The 17,455-nt window shown below is 39.1% G+C and overlaps 1 protein-coding gene across 9 annotated transcripts in view; it reads right to left on the reverse strand.

The window, feature by feature from the left end:
• ARMC2 (armadillo repeat containing 2) overlaps positions 1–17,455 on the reverse strand; it is a 203,383-nt gene that overhangs the window by 42,759 nt on the left and 143,169 nt on the right. For all 9 annotated transcript variants that reach the window (XM_074368517.1, XM_074368518.1, XM_074368522.1 and 6 more), the window contains 4 exons: positions 15,994–16,092; positions 11,778–11,953; positions 6,687–6,789; positions 5,015–5,238 (listed from right to left, as the gene is read on the reverse strand). In XM_074368517.1, coding sequence (XP_074224618.1) covers positions 5,015–5,238; positions 6,687–6,789; positions 11,778–11,953; positions 15,994–16,092 — 602 coding nt within the window. The remainder of the gene's footprint in view (positions 1–5,014; positions 5,239–6,686; positions 6,790–11,777; positions 11,954–15,993; positions 16,093–17,455) is intronic.

Genomic DNA, 17,455 nt, shown 5'->3' on the forward strand with positions numbered 1-17,455 from the left:
GAAACAGGTGTAAAAGGAAAGAAACCCCATTACCTGGGGGTGTGCTAAAGTTCTAACTTCAAAAATGTGAACTCTGAAGCAGGGAAAGAATACGTTTCTTTAAGAATTGAACTTAAAATCAAGTGGATCAGGCCATAAAGAAGAAATACAAAGGAATCAAAAAAATAATAGGAATGTTAGTTTAAGTCAACCTGGGTTTTTTTTAATTCTTATTTTTAATTGCGGTATAGCCAATTTACAATGTTAGTTTCAGGTGTACGCAAAGAGATTCACTTAATCTGTGTTTAATAGTGACACGGTACACCTGTAAATCATCTCATTGTCAATGTCAGTTACCTTGAGATTTTCTTCAATTACGGTAAAACAGGTTTGTACACAGCATCCTCAAGACACAAGAGGACAAATGAGATACCAGGGGAACTGGGGTCTGTTTGTGACTGATGCACACAGAAGACTCTTCTCCCTTCTCCAGAAAGGGAGTGTGATGGAAACCACGAGAGACGTTGTGATGGAGGTGACTCCAGGAATTTTCCTCGGCTCCTGTATTACCCCCTCCCAACTGCTGGGCTTTGCAAGTCAGCAGTAAACCCTAACACTTCCTGATAATCCAGCGAGATTAACATCGACAAGCTCCTATTTCGTCCATGTCACCTCCTTAGGTGACGTAATTTACTGCTGGAATCTAGGGAGCCTTGCTTTTAGCTGGCCTGTACTTCTCTTTTTCCAAGTTTCAGAGAGCTCTCCTGAAATTCTAGCATTCTGGAATTTAGTGATCATGCACAGACTAACCTTCTTTATGCTTATGATTTTACAGACAAATTCCCATCCCCAGTTTTGCCAGACCAGGAGTATTAACACTTCCACTTGGTGGAAAGTGGTGGTGGCCCCTCAGTTCCTCTGAGCATCAGCAATCATCCACTCAACCTTCTCAAAATGCTATTCAGCGTCTGGCAGGCAGAACTGAATGCAGTGCTGAATGTGTGGAAGCACCAGGGTTTTGTAGAAGAACAAGGCACCAGAAGACTGTTATCTGGACATGGGTATCACCAAAAGTCAGCCTCTGCGGGCAGCTATCTTGCCCTCCACTGCCTTATTCACCACCCAGAACACACCTGGCATGGAGCAGCCATTCCACAAGCATTTGTGAAATCAGTGTCTCTTGATGTGATAAACATGTATGTATGTGTATGCTAGATACATACGTAAGAAACAATGCAGAGAAAACCTTAAAAAATCTTAACACTTCAGCATTTTTCTTCCTCTGAGCAACACTGGCCCATATGCTGTGGAGATTTCTTTCACATCCATTTCTTATCTCCATTATAATCCATCTAAAATCTAATAACTGCAGCAATGCCTCTTAAACTGGGGCTGCTGTATGTGAGATCTGAACCCTCCAATCTGTCTGTACCACTGACACACTCTCCTCCCGTCACATTTCAGCATTTTGGTCTTTATCAGTTTGATACCTTATGCACATTTATCTTTCTGCCACTCTGATCTCATCGCCTTCTCCCCGGGCACCAACCTCCAACTGCCCTGCGTTACTCCAAGTTCACGCTCGGCAGCCTGGTATTCCAGCCCGTGCCTGTAGCCTCTGAATCCCACTCCTCCCAACAAAACCCTCTGCTCTGCACAGATCTACCTCTTCAGCAGCCCCCAAACACACCTTATCCCTTCCCCTTGGTCCCAGTTTCCTAAATCCTACAAAATCTTCAGTGTCCAGGTTCAAATGTTTTTCACTCATTCAGTTGCCTCCTGCAGGGCTGCTCTAGGGAACAGGATGACTCCAGCGCTACGCTGGATGGTAGAATATTCAACATTTTATAATAGGTGGTAAAGCCACTGAGATTCTTCAGTTGAAAGTCACAAAGGAGAAAAAGTTCTGCCTTTATCTTTTGCCTTGCCATGTTCTCTCTGGCTTCCAGACAGTATTCTGTTAGTACAGGCACAAGTAATTTACTTTTTCAACTGAACAAAGTTGCTTTAAAAAAAAAGCCTCATGGGCTAGAGTTACCAGGTCCTGAAAGCTGGCGTGATGGAACAATTCTTCCCATGGCCAGATCTGTTTGGTTGAATGTGCACAAGAACGAGCTAGAGAAAAGCCAGTTAGTGTGATACACACACAAGAGTGGAAATTTGCATCTGTAATTCTAGTGAAGCCACATTGCTCACATGATACAAAACACTTTTTAAACTTCTGAGAGTTATTTTTTTTCTCCTTGGGGGCAGGTAATTAGATTTATTTATTTATTTTTAGAGGAGGTACTGGGGATTGAACCTGGTACCTCATGCATGCTAAGCATGTGCTCTACCATTTGAGCTATACCCTCCCCACCCCAAAATACTTTTTCTTTGTTTCAATTCAACACAAGGGAATGTCCAGTTCACGGGATTCTGCAAATTTAAACACATATACATAGTGACAGTGTCCAGTTGACACAGATGGCACTTGGTGACAAGGCAGGAGCATGTTCTCAGGTGGCAGCAATAATGGGCCCCGCTTTCTCCTGCTGGACAGGGATGCGGGGGCCCCACCCACGCCACACCCTAGGCAGGTTCACAGGAAGGTTCTGGAGACAATGACAGTGCCGGGGGAACGGTGGTGGGCAGTGAGGAGGGAGTTACTACAGCGCCCTGCACCACCACACCCTAGAGGGAGACATGGATGCTGGGACAGGAAAGGGGCTTCTGACCTAGTGAGTCCACTCAAGGAGGCTGAAGGGAGGGAAAAGGGGAAGGAGAAGAACACAGAGAGAAGCATGCTGTTCTTACCGGCATACCAGAGGTCCTAGTCCTGGATGTGATATGTTTTTGGTCACAATAATACTCAATTCTCCTTTATACCAACTGATTTTATCTATATACTATATTTTTACTATATATAAATAATATAAATAAATAATAATATATCATTATTATATGTTATATATTACATATAATATATAAACATAATAGAAAATAAATATATATAAAGAAATACATTTTTACATTTAATTTTTATACAAATTTATGAGCTACATATAAATATATAAATGTATATGCATATATACAGTCAGCCCTCCTATCTGTAGGTTCTGCACCCACGGATGGTGAACTGTTATCCACCTGAGGGTGGGTGAATCCATGGATGTGGAACCTGCAGCTGCGGAGGACTGAGTATAGGGCCTGAGACTCTGTGGATTTGGTATCTGTGATGGGTCCAGGATCCAATCCCCTGTGGATACTGAGGGACAACTGTATATACATATGAAAGAGCTAATGAGCTTTTATGAACCAGACAAGAATTCTAGAAGCTTTTGCATAAAAATTAAAAGCAGAGTGAGTATCTCAATAGAAGAATGGTTGAGAATTTGAGGTATATTTTTATCATGAATATTATACTGCCAATAAAAAGAATAAAATAAGTCTATAAAGTTTTTACTATGTATTGCTAAATGAGAAAAGAGAAGTATAGAATATCTTAATTTTGAAAACCTATGAGTATATTAAAAGGTGCTGAGCACATCCATGTAGGCAATGTTGGCAAACTGTGTGAGCAAGGAGGAGAAACAACTGGAAAGAAGGTAATGAAAAACAAGTGAAAACAACCATTAAAAATAAGAAGTTCAAGATAAAAAGCAAGAATTATATAAAATTATACATATGAAAGTATATATTATATATACACATGTAAAACGCATGGAAGAATGGTTACTCAAACATTGGAGGTGCATTATCTCAGGGTGAAAATAGTTCAGGTAATTTTTAAACTCTTCTTCATGCTTTTTTTTTTTTTTGCATTTTAACAAGAAATATGATAATTATATAACCTAAACAACTATTTTCATTGAGGGAGGAAGTTCAATAACTCAATAAAACCATCAGCATAAAAATAATGTTTCTAGGGGGAGGGTATAGCTCAGTGGTAGAGTGTGTGCTTAGCATGCACGAGGTCCTGGGTTCAATCCCCAGTACCTCCATTAAATAAATAAATAAATAAATAAATAAAACTAATTACCACCCTCCCCCAAAAAAAACCCCAAACAAAAAAATAAAATTAAAAAACATACGTTTCTTAAGTGCCAAAAGATGGCACACCAAGTAGAATTTTGAATCATTCATGACCAAGAGAGGTTTTCACAGTCTTTTCCAAAATGGAGACAGACCATAAAGTCCAAAATTAATAACCATCATAAACATCTTCAAGGCAGGGCCTAGATCTAATTTTTAACACATTTTCCCCAAGGCTTTGAGCACTCAGAGCGCTCAATCAACCCTCATTAATTGACAAACACATTTCAAATCTCATGAATTATTATATCAAAGATATATTATCTGATATACAAATGCTATTAGAGTAAAATCTCATCTAAAGAATATGAGAACTGAAATAGCTCCAATGAAAATAATTTGACCATGAAATTTAATCTGCCACAAAAGAAGTAATACAACTCTAACACAGAACACATTTTTCCTTCCTGCCTCGGTCATACTAAATGTGCCTGTTTTTGCCACTTTCATTCCTGCAGTCTCTAGCCCGCATGCTGTCCCCACACACCCTCAGCGACTGTCCACTCAGTGTCATTAACTTGTTTTTTTTTTTTTAACTGTAGATACAAGGTTCATAACATGAGCCACCAATCATCACAAACAATCTCCAGGCCAGGTCTGTCTTCAAAACTCTAGAGTTAAATTAGGCCTGTTAAAATTCTGATTATAACATGCAATTGTTTTGCAGAGGTGCTACTTTTTCATTCTTCCAGGCCTGCTTTCTCTGCAGGGTAGCAGAAATGGGTGTCCACAAGCTGGAGACCTGCTCCATGAAAAGCCACGGAATAGCTTTTCCAGGGGAAACGGGCACATACAAAGCAGAGGCAAGGCCAGGGCTGCTGCCCTGATCCCCAAGGCCAGGCACCTCCACTTGGCTGTAGGTAACAGCTCACCTGTTACCTGTTACACCCAACTGGCAGATAAGTAATATTAGATAACATAACTAATTTTACCATCTAACCCTTTCGAGTAAAATACTTACTTGGACTAACAAGTGGCCTGAATTAGGCAAACATGTACCAGATTTCTCAGTGATCTCATTTATTTGCTTAATCAAATTCAGCAATATTTCCACAGCACCTTTGCCAATCATTTCATTAAGAAATCCTGGATTTCCAGAAATGAATTTGATCGCCCCCATACAGTATAAAAAAGCTTCCGTGTTAGCTTGCAGACCTTCACTTCTCAGGACCTCCAATAATGATTCTGTCAAAAAGATGAATTATTACAATGAATGAGAGGAGAGAATACCTGGAGAGAGAGAGATATTAAAGCAGTTGTATGTCAACATCAAATGCAATTTGTAAAATGTTAGCCAGAAATTACATTTAAATGCTTGTAAAGAGCTACTTATATGGTATAAAGACAAAAGTTACTTTTAGCCAAGACAGATCTCTGTAACAGTAATGACAGAAAAAGAAAGGGATTATTAATATGTAATAGGAAAGTGTTCTTTAATCGAATGCCATTCCTTGATTCTTACTAATATTTGCCAATCTTTATTTTTGGTTACAAACAGAAGAGTTAATAATTAAAGCAATTTAAGAGTTGAATTTCAACAAACTTTTAAGAATATACTGGTTGCTATATGAATGGGAAGTTAATCAAGACAGGAACTTTAAAAAAAATTTCAACCGTAGAAAGGGATGCTTCGAATATAATCACCACTCTGTCCCAAGACAACTTAAGAACATCCATCCAAACAACACATAAGTATGAGGTTTTAGAGGTAATCGAGGCAACTCTGATAAGGTTAATCATGTCTATCTCACATTTGATTTTATCAATGTTGATGTGATTGTCAGAGTCTTTGTTTTTAGTCTATAATTCTCAAAGAGCTGATTCAGTATCAGACATTTCTTTCAGTACTAGCTTTGTCCCTGGCTGCTGGGGTGAGGAAGAAAGGAGGAAAGGAGGAGAGAAGGAAAGAAGGAAGGAAGGAAGGAAAGAAGGAAAGAAGGAAGGAAGGAAGGAAGGAAGGAAAGAAAGAAAGAAAGAGAGGAAGGGAGGAAAGGAGGAAAGAAAAGTCACTTATCCTATGCTGTAAAAAGAGGAATTATTTTCCATGTTGCTGCCTTCCTTTAGATCAACAATACTAATTCATAAAAGATTTCTGTTTAGGTAACTATTTAAGCATTTTAATTATTTAAGGGTATATAAAGGATTACACATTATTAGCTAGGTAGTTAGAATGTAATACAGTTTCTCTACCTACATATTTGAAACACATTTGGCACACTTTGATGTCAAATTTCTACAACAGTTACAGATGTCTCCCAAGTTTTAATCATTCCTACTGTATCAAACGATCAAAAATTTCAATTATGTCAAACACTATTAAATGTATTTTTTTCTAAAGTAAATCCAAGACCAGGAAATATAGTTTTAAATAAGGAGCACTTTGTAGAGTTACATAGTGTTACTACACGCATTTAAAAAGAAAAGAGCAGACTGTCCTCCTAGGCTCCAAAGAATATGCTAAATGAAATGTCGAAAACATACAGAAGGATAAAAAACAGTCATCACTTAACTTCTGAATATTATGAGAAAATAAAATATTCCAGCTATCATTATTTATAACTTTGCTCTCCAAACTTTTCATTCATACGCAAGAGTAGCATTTGTTCAATGGTAGTGCTATTCATAATACTCACCCAGAATGCTGTCATTTTGAATCAGAGAATCATTTTTCTCACTCCTGCTAATTTTAAATATAAGTTTGCAGACATTAAGAAGATTTTTTCCACTCACTTTAAGCTGCAGAGAAAGAAAACACATTGCTATTGCAGAAGGAAATAAAGACATGCCATAATTTTTTTTTGACATGCCATAATATTTTAACACAAACATCTAATTTAAAAAGTGCAGTGAGAGTATCTTTAAAACAGAAATAAAATTCTAAAGAAATCAGCTTTCAAAAGTTTTGGCCAACTGGTCGCCAACTATGGTATCTAATTAATTCATTTATAGTAAATACAATATAAATGATATTTCGAGTAAGCACATTTCAATGATAAGCCATTTATTTCTTACTACATAGTCTCATGCTTATATGTGAAATTGTTAGGTATTTTTAAAAGAGGTATTTTGTGAGGGAAAAAAGGGGAGATGATGTTGATAAATTTAATTAAACAGAGTAATTGCTTTAAAACACAAAAGTAAAGGAAGATGGATACTAAAATTTCAAGTTAATCTAATTTAGAAAAGAATACCTCATGGAGGTGAAAGGAAGATAATAACGGGGGAAAGTACAATTCTTTTTATCATCTGCATAAAAGAAAATTTAAAAGTAACACTCTGATTATATAATATGCATGTATTTATTATTTAATCCTATTTCTGGAATGCTGTGAGATAATCGTAAGTAACATTCAAAGGTTAAAATTACTTTCTAAATCACAGAAAAATAGTCAAGTAAATTAAGCAATAAGGAAGTATTAAAAAAATTTTTTTTTCCCAGGAGAAGAAAGAACCTATTATTATTTGCAGCAAGTGAGGAGAGCAGGGGGGATCTTTCCCAAAGCATTGTCTCCAAGTATATTCTTTAAAAAAAACACACAATATGGGAGGACTGAGTCAAATGGTCTAAATTAGCTGCATATTTATCTAAGGTAGTAAAAATTAAAAATAAAAATCCTTAATGTCCAATATTTTGGAATAGTTTAAGAAATTGTGGAACATTGATAGTATTCATATTAAGCCATCACAAAAGTATAACAGTGAACAGTATGCATAAAAAACCATTTATAACCTGCTGTAAGATGGAAATATTACATACCCTCACTGCAAAAGTATAAAATACATTTGTAGGAATGAGGTCGTCTGAACAAATAAATATATCTGTGTGAAAGGGATGGCAAATGGGTCATTATTTTTTCATTAAAAAGAATCCTTAAAATTATATTCAGTATTGTTTATTAATAAGTTTTCAGCTAGTTTAAAAAGATGATAATGGAGTTTGTCAGATATATATATTTTCTCTCTTTTTTTGGTGGGAGGTGGAGCGGGGGAGAAGGTAGTTAGGTTTATTTGTTTATTTTAATGGAGGTACTGGGAATTGAACCCAGGACCTTGTGCATGCTAAGTGTGCACTCTACCACTGAGCTGCACCCTCCCTCTATTAGACATGGTTTTTTAAAAGATTTGTTCTTTATTTGACCCACAAATATTGTTGAGTTCATATTGTGCACCAGGCACTGTGCTGTTCGCTGCCTAGGAGTTACCAAGGTGACCAAGGTCAGCCCCAAGCTGGAGGGAGACAGGGAGGGGAGTATTATCCATGGAGCAGCTTCTGTCTGCCCCTTTGCTCTGGCCCTTTCCATGTCATCTCAGAATAAACCCTGCAAATTAGGTGTAATCATTCCCATTTTGCAACTGAGGAGTCTGTTCCTCAGACAGATGACATCACCTCACCTTGGCATCACCTGGGTGTGTACTAGATATGCAGAATCGCAGAAAAGGATGGGTATAGTTCAGCGGTAACCTGCATGCTTAGTACGCACAGCATGCATGAGGTCCTTGGTTCAATCCCCAATACCTCCATTAGGAAAAAATTAGAAATGTTTAAAAAAAAAAAAAAAGAAGAAGAATCTCAGGCCCCACCAGCCCTACTGAACCAGAATCTGTATTTTAACAACTTTCCCAGGGGATCATGTGCACATTCAAGTCTAAAAAGTTCTGTTCTGGAAGTTTCAGAAACTGTCATACACAGCAAGATGGAAATTTCTCCTGGTCTCAGGATGATAAAAGGAAATGTAAACCTAAAAAAATGTTTTTAATGGTTAGTTATTTAAAAGATGTTTAAAAACACAGAAAATAAGCTGACTAGAAAGAAAAATAAATTCTGTATCGATGGAAATACATACTGTCCTTCATATTTAGGAATATATTTTAATCCGTTGGCAATCTTCTACTGCACTGTGAGCCTTTGAGGTCAAAACCATGATTCATTACTCTTTTTATGTGTGGAATGTAGCATGTGCTATGTACTTAATGAAACTAGTTGAATAAATGAATGAACACAACTAACCTCACCCCCTCACGCAAGTCTTACGTTGTTAGTGAAAAGTAGCAAAGGAAAACAAACAAACAAACAAAAAACCTTGTGTCAGTTTTCATAAAAAACCAAACAAAACAGAACAAAACCCACCATTTCCAGGCCTGCTATGAGGTCAGTTTACATTCCAAGCAAATTCCTATACCTTGTCTTTTGACAACTGTAAAACTTATGACTTTAAGACATAAAAAGAAAATAAAACATTGAATTATATGCAAGGAATGTAGGTTCCCCTACATAAAACAGCACTTCCCCCAACACGGGCGTTCCCTTTACTCTGCTTTATTTTCTTCCCACAGCGCTCAGCAGTCCCTCTGGTGTTTCAAGTGTTTACTCTCCATCTCTCCCGTTACACTGCCCGCCCTGAGGGCAGGGGTGATCTTATTCACCTGTATTCCCAGTGTCAAGAGTCCCTGGCACCAAGTAGGTTCTTAGAGTGGGGTGGTTTCCTTCTACATTAAACATACTAGTTTATTCTATTTAAAGAAAATTTGGAAAAATTAAACAAAAGAGAAGTTTAAAAATCACTCATAACACTGCCACTATATATAATCACTGTTGACATACTGGTATTTTTTTTTCCTGTTTTTCCCCCTTTATAGGATGCTAGATTTTCTTCCCCTCTTGAACCTAGATGCATTCACACTGTATATCTTTTGTACTCTAAAAGAATCTTAATATAGGCAAACATATTTTTGTAAGTTTTTTTGATAGAGGTTAAAATGAAAGTAGCTGTCTGGCAAACCCCCACTTAACAGAAGAATGCAAGAAATCAGAACAATTAACATTACACTCATTACACTGGATTTTTAAACTATAAATAATTTTAAAGTCTGAATTATTAAATATTAAACCAGTAGATAAATAAATATTAAATTTTTTTACTTCCATATATCTTTAGTTTTTTGTCAAATTTTTGTTTTCTTCAAAAGCTTTTTATGGTGTTGCTCTTTTTAAAATTTACATAGAGCCCCATCACCAAGGTCTAAGGGAAACAAGTGTCTTGTGGAGCATTACTGGAGCTTCAGGTGGAAGATGGGAAGTTGGACTTGATGGCCTTGAAGGTCATTCCTAAACTCATGGTCCTACAGTTATTCAGAAGGGGCAGCCTGCCCATCTCTGCACTCTGATCGTAGCCTAGCAGAGTCTTGTCCCTGATTCAGAAAGGCGGTCAGTGTCATGGAAAGGGCTTTATCTAAACACAGATTTTGTTCAGAATGTGTTCACTGCCTGGCTGATCACTCAGCCCTTTGCCCTAAAACAGTTAAATTGTGCCATGTATATAACTAACTTGAATGGTACCTTTAATAACCAAGATATTATTTTTTCTGCAAAGCATTAATGAATCCATGGCATCTTCCTTCTTTCTTTCTCTTTCTCTCTTTTGTTTATTTATTTTTTGGGCTTGGTATGTAGCAAAATGTCAAGGATCCAGATGACAAACAAAGGCATTCCTGGGGCAGCTGGCCACTTGCGTCTTGTCCAGGGCAGCAACACCAGTAGGGTCCTCCAGTCTCCACGGGGCTCTCCCTGGCCAGGAGGTGCCCCAAATCCAGGGCCAGAGAAGGAACTGGGCAAGCATGTAGTTATCTTTCCATCTCTACTCAGAACTTCTGACTTTAAATACTCCCTGTGGTTTATGCGCTTTCTGTTTCATTAAAGTTGACTCATCAATTGTCATCAACGAGAGGGGATTAAAATACTACTGAAATTGCTATTTCAAAGAAATGTTGCTTTCTGCATCACATATCGTATCACAATTTTTACAAAGAGGGTGAAGAGTTTAGGATGGCAGCTAAATAAGATTGTACTTCTCCAGCAAATTGCACAGAATACGTAGTCAGAATATTCCACTTTAGGAAAGACTTCAAAATAAGGAACAGTGGGAATTCTTCCTGAACTATTAGTAAGGATGCCAACGCTTACCTTCACTGTGTACTTCACGATTTTAAATTGTATGAATTATGGGTGTTAACATAATAGCTTTTACTTTTATGAAACTTGGTAAACAAAGCTTCATTCATTTTAACGGTTCTCTTAGAACGTTCTCTAATAATTGTGTCTTATCTTCTGGTTCCAACTGTTTATGGCTGTGACAACAAAGGGCTGTACTCAAACAATGATCATTTTGTTTGAGACAGAGCTTCTAGAGACTTTTATTTGGTGGCTGGCCTTTTCTTCTAACACTTCACAGGAGCCTTCTATGACCACCTTCCCATGACACTGGGCAGCTGTTTTTCTGTTTCTTGCGGGCTCATAAAGCACCTGGCCACTATGTCCACGGCCTGAGTTATCTAAAGTTATTTATTAAATCATATGACAGAATCAAACACCCAGCAGAAGCCACAGGGCAGAAACCACAGTCTGCACTCTCTGATACCGATCTCTAGTCAAGTTACTTGAGCAACTGTTTTGAGTGCATTTATCTACGGTCACTTTTTTTTTTTTTTTAAACCTAGCCACAGCCCATATGTAAGACTTTGAACATTTTCTCTGTCCTCAGCCTTAGTTCCTTAGATAGCACTTTCTGATCAAATTCTGGGATGTCAGTTTACCGCCTGAATTTTTTTTTCAAGGTTCTAAATGAACATACTGCATTTCTATTCTTTTTTGTAATATTTACAAATAAAGCATTAAACAGAACTTTTATGTGCTACAGTCTACAAGACCAGAGGATAGAAAAACTTACTGCTAGGATAATTTTTGCAAGTTTAAGGCTGAGCAAGTCCGAACCAACATCAACTAGTTTATACAGGGTCTTCAGGAGAATAGTTCTTCTCTTAAATCTATTTCCAAGCATGCTTCCTTCCTCTAACGTGTGATGAAGTTGTGTGCAAGCAGCACACAGCATCTCAATGTTTTCTTCTGTCAGGGCAAAAAGAGTAAAGCAGAACTTACTCGTTAAGGTCAAGTTTTCAAGCATGTCAAACACAGACAGTGTAAGTAAAACCCCAGAATCATTTACCTGGACCTCTTCAAATTCCTGAACCCTTGTTTTTTCCCCCCCTTTTCTTATCATTTCCATCTACCATTTTCATTTCCTTTTTTTTTTCATTTTGTTGCTCCATCTACCATGTTGACTTATTTACTAATCAGTTAGCTGATCTAGAACACAGTCTTTCAAAGAGCGTATTAAAGGGTGGAACTGCATTAGCTCAGCTGGTCTCCTTTATTCCAAACACCCTCCACCTCCACAGAGGCTCTGTTCAATGCCGTGGAAGCATTCCCTTGTGTCTCCACCTTCAACCCTCGGCTGCACAGCTCCACTGGCCCAGAATGTTCTCCTTAACCTCATCCCTAGTGATTTTGGTCCTTCAAGGCTCTGTGTATGTTCTGGCTCCTCCAGAAAAGATGTAACATGCCACAGTCAACGAACATTACCTTGCACTGTTATTTTTCACAAATATATGCATGTTGGGTTCTATGTCCAGTGCCTCAAATAGACGCCATGCTAAGTGAGACTTACGTGTCTTTGTACAGTGCGTGGTACAGTGAGAGGACTATGCTGACAGCCTGTAACAATATCAGTATGTATTCATTTTCTAATTTATCTATTGATGAAAACAATGATCAATATTTCCCTATGAGAATAATGCTCTTTATCTGAGAAAAGAGGGCTCAGGTGGAACAAAAATCTCAAAATGTCACCACATCCACCATTATTTGGAGGTGGGGGGAAGCAAAGAAGAGAATGAAAAAGAGACTTTAGTTAGGAAACGGGGCAGACTCAGAACATTCATTTTATAATCAGAATTCTGAGGAAAGGAGTTTTTGAGAGTGGTAGCCACCCTCAGAGGCATGCAAAGGAGAAAAGGAGCACACAGACTAGACCACAAAAGGAAACCTAATAATCCAAGGTGTAGGGCATTCGGTTGAAAAATATTATCTCTGATAGACTCCATCACACAATTTAAAAGTAGGAAACCAATCTTAAATAAATACCATAATGTGCTCTTGAAAGCCCACATACAGGAAGTGTGCGCCTGCAGAAGGAAATGACTCAGGCCATTTTTAGCTCTTTTCAACAATAACATCTAAGAAAAAATTTTAAACCTCAATAGTCAAGTAACCTTCAGTGCCTTTCAGTTATGCACTTAAATAAATGAATTGATGGGAAATGACTTAGACTAACTTTAAATAAAGGGGAAAACCTGAGCTCTATTGTAAGAAATACTTTTGTTTCGTTGTTTTATTCTTCTGTTACTGGCAGTTTCTTCGCAAAACCCAAGTCCAGGCTGTGGGCTTCTCTGCAGCGGTGGGTGGGCTTCAAGATATTCTTCTAACATTTCCTGCCACAGACGCTTCAGCCTGGTGGGTTCTACTCAAGAGTAGCTGTTTTTAGCTTAAAAGAAATTAAAAAGGAAGGCTCACAGGTCAAATGGCAAACTATTGATTAATTTAGCTCTTTCTACCAGTTGGCTTGTTACAAATGCCACGTAGCTTCAAAAGACAACTTGAATCTAAGAGCTATGGAGACTCTCAAAGGGCTAAAGCTAGTGGGTAAAAGTTTGATGAGTAACAGAAAGCAACGAAGTCTCAAAGTATCTTCTCCCCATCAGATACCTATTACTTACCAAGGGAAAAATAGTAACTCTTCAGGGGAAAAACCTGGCAGATACCACCTTCCCCAAGTGATCAAAGTTCATATTACCACTAATGGGCCAAATCAGCATCATGTGCCTCCTGTTATGAGGCACAGAGAAGGACATGGCACCACTTACGCTGTGCACCTGCCCCAAATGCCTAACCTGCATCTAATGGTGGGAAAATACCCGACAAACCCAACTTGTGGGGCAGTCTGCAAAATAACTGGCCCCTTCTCAAATATGTCAAGATCACAAAAAGACATGATAAATAATTGGACCCGGGATTTTCTCTTCCTATAAAGGAAATTATTAGTGTAACTGGCAAAATCTGAGTAAGGTTTTTTAAGAATTGTATGGTAATTTCCAGATATACAACAGAATGCCCACGTTTCTAAAAATATCAGAGTACTTAGGGATATGGAGCATCATGATGGCAACTTGTTCTCAAGTGGTTCAAAAAAGGGAGAAAAAAATAATGTGTGTGTGTTATGGGGTGTATAGTGAAAAAGAGAGCAAGAGGGAGAGGGAGGAAGGGGGATAGAGAAGGACAAAGCAAATGTGGTAAAATGTTAATATTTGGGGAATCTGAGGAAAGAACATGCAAGATTTCTTTGTACTATTCTTGCAACTTTTCTGTAAGTCTGAAATTACGTCAAAATAAAAAAGTAAAAAAAAAAAAAAAAAGAAAAAAGAAAAAAGAAAAAAATCTCAAAGAGTCAGCCAACCACATTTCAAATCCCCAACTCCTGATAAGTTTCCTCTGTTGGCGCCTGTGGTGAGAGCCTGCAGAGCCCTCTTGAAATCCTTCAGGCTGAAGCCTTTCTCCAAGACAGGCCTTTGTGCCGCCCCCTGTTCTCCCCGCGGTGCTGTTCCTAGTATGTTTTCTTCTTTAACCCTTGCCCAGACTGACTGCTCTTCTCATTAGTTTTTATGCACATCTCCTAAAATAAAGACCCAAAGTTAACCAGGCTCACTAACACGAGGGCAAACATGATTGGCTCTAGAGAGGACAAAGTCATCCTGGTCTTGTTCTCAGGGTTTCGAGCTGCCAGGGACTTTGGTGATGATCTAGCCTCACCCACGCCTCACCTGGCAGGCGAGGACACTACTGCCCACACAGGTTAGGTGATTCCCCACGGCCATTTGCTTGGTTAGCAGCACCAGGACCAGAAACCCTGTCCAGGGCTCTCACTCTAACCATGAACACCACCATGCACCATCAGAGAGCCCAGGAGGGGTGAGGTCATTTGAACATTTAAGGAAGTAGGTCTTTTGTACAACTTCCCTGTTTGGTTAGTGGGAAGGACTCACTACCCAGCTTCTCCTAGGGCTTCATCCCTGTGGCTGCCATGCTGGTTCACTCATGTAAGGAATACTTATTCCAGTTGCTAGTGATGACCTAATGTGTGCTATGGGTCAGACGGGTCAGGCACCAGATCCAGCCCTGGGGCCAGGACTACCACTCCAGGGGAACCTGTTTCAGCTTCAACAATGGAATCCCTGAGGAGCAGCAAAGGGACAGAAGGTGGAGGGACATTCCCCTGACAAGCCTTCCATAGGTCACTCTGGCAGAGACTCATGGATTGTGGGCCTTCATTGCTGGGGTGTTCTGGAGGGCAAGGGCTGGACACATCCCAGGCTACTTCCTGCTCTGAGTGGCATCTCTGATATGTGCACTCAAACTTAGAAAAACAGAACATGCAGTCCTCCTTCAGGATCCACAGGGGATTGGTTCCAGGATGCCGGCATATAACAGAATCCACAGATGTATAAAATAGTGTAGGATAGTTGGCCCTGCATATAGTTGGTCTGCAGGTTCTGCACCCATGATTTCAGCCAACCATGGATCAAAATTCCACCCGCAGTTGGTTGAACCTATGGATGTAGAACCTGGAGATATGGAGGGCTGACCGTATACATTTGGATCTAGAAAATCATGGGCACACCTGCCAAGGATGCCAGTCTATGAGACTTAGACAAAGTTTCAAAGGCCTGAAACCTGTCTTGTTCACTGTTTTGCATGAAGTGCCACACTAGGGAGTTCAGATCGGCATTTCCTTGGGCAGAGGAGGTGATCATTTATATTCCAAGGGGAATTTTAGCAGTAGGCCCTCTTGCTGCTATATAACTATACTCACTAAAAATTAGGTTTACATATAATATCTAAAACATACATTACTGGGTAAATCAATAGATGACTTCATTTGTTTCTGAATACATTCACATAAATGATAGTCAAAGTGTACTGAAAATATCAGGGCAACGAGGAACATATAAATAATAGATATTTTTGATTTAAAACAAAAAAAAGTTTTTTACTCTTTTCTAATTCATGCAAAATCGGTATGATCCTTGTATTCCAAAACACTTCATTTACTTCTATTTCTGTATCCTTTTCTTGCAAGTCAGCCTTTGAGCCTGCAAAGAAAACCCAGAACAGGAGAAAGAACTGTGAAAAAGGAGTTGAAACTGAAGCACCGTCACTAGTCTGTTATTCACCCCCAAAAGTAATAAACCCTAGAATTAAATTATGCATTTCCCCCCAAGCCCAACTAATTCTATTTAGAACTACATGTCTTCTAATAAAATCACCCCCAAATGAAACTCAAATAAGATAATGTAAAGAAATCAGAACTTTAAACTCTGATTGGAACACTGCATAAAGGCTTAAGCTTTGTAAATGCTGAAATTATTAGTGAGGCAACCAATTTGTACTGTTTGCATTTGTAACTTAAATGTATTCCTCTGTAATGTAGAATAAATAGAAAACTACAGATGTATAGAAAGAATAAGGATTTTGAAAATGTTTAATGAAAATTTTTCTAAAAGGGAGGCCTGTAGGGACTTTCCTATAGAACATAAAATGTCCACATCATTGTGGGGCCAGCACCGTCCACTCTGGTGGTTTTGTGTGGGGCTGTGGGAAAAGACTGAGCTCTGGGTGCTGACAGATCTCAATTCAAATCCCAACTCCATTATTGACGCACTGGGTGACGGGGGTCTGGTTTCTTATCCTTTCTGAGCCTCATCAGCAAAACAGAGATTAATATATTTGCCTTCAGGGTTATGAGAATTAAAAGACATGATATAGGCAAAGCTCTGAGCCCAGTGCCTAGCATCTAGTGACACCCCATAAATATGATTTCACTTCCCTGATTGAAAAACCAACAAACAGGGCACTGCTGTTTGATGTGTATTGGGCTGTAAGATTTCACTGGATCGGGGAGAGGAGGTGCTGCCTGGGAACACAGGCTGGAGAAGAGTAATAGCTCCCACAGCCTGCGTACTTCAGAGCCAGCAGGCCTGTGTTTAATTTCTGTCACAATACTACAGGAGGTCCCCAAGTTGTCCCCGTTTTCTAGATGAAGAAAGTGCGGCTCCAGGGTACTGTGACCTACCCAAGGTCATAGAGGTCCACAGCCCTTGCACCTGACCTCTACGCTATTCTGCCCTGCAGCTAACTGGCAAACTAAAAGGTAACTCTGGGGAGAAATTTAACTCATATTAGAAACTGCAAATCATGATTATGTTTCACACAGGCAAGATCTCCAGATCTAAAACAGTACAGCTGGAGGGGGCACTGACGTGCGGGGCACTCGGGAGCAGAGCTAGAGATGGAACCCTCGGCCTTCCTTCTCTGAAGTCCACCCTTTAAAGCCCCCACTCAGTACCCTGCCTATACTGATTCAGGGAGTCTGTGCCTGCACACAGCGGACCTGGTACCAATTAAGTGCCCACACAGAGGGTGCCAGGACCCCAAAAATGTCATGTGGAGAGTTAG

This window comes from Camelus bactrianus, chromosome 8, assembly GCF_048773025.1.
Source record: "Camelus bactrianus isolate YW-2024 breed Bactrian camel chromosome 8, ASM4877302v1, whole genome shotgun sequence".
In the NCBI taxonomy this organism is placed as follows: Eukaryota; Metazoa; Chordata; class Mammalia; order Artiodactyla; family Camelidae; genus Camelus; species Camelus bactrianus.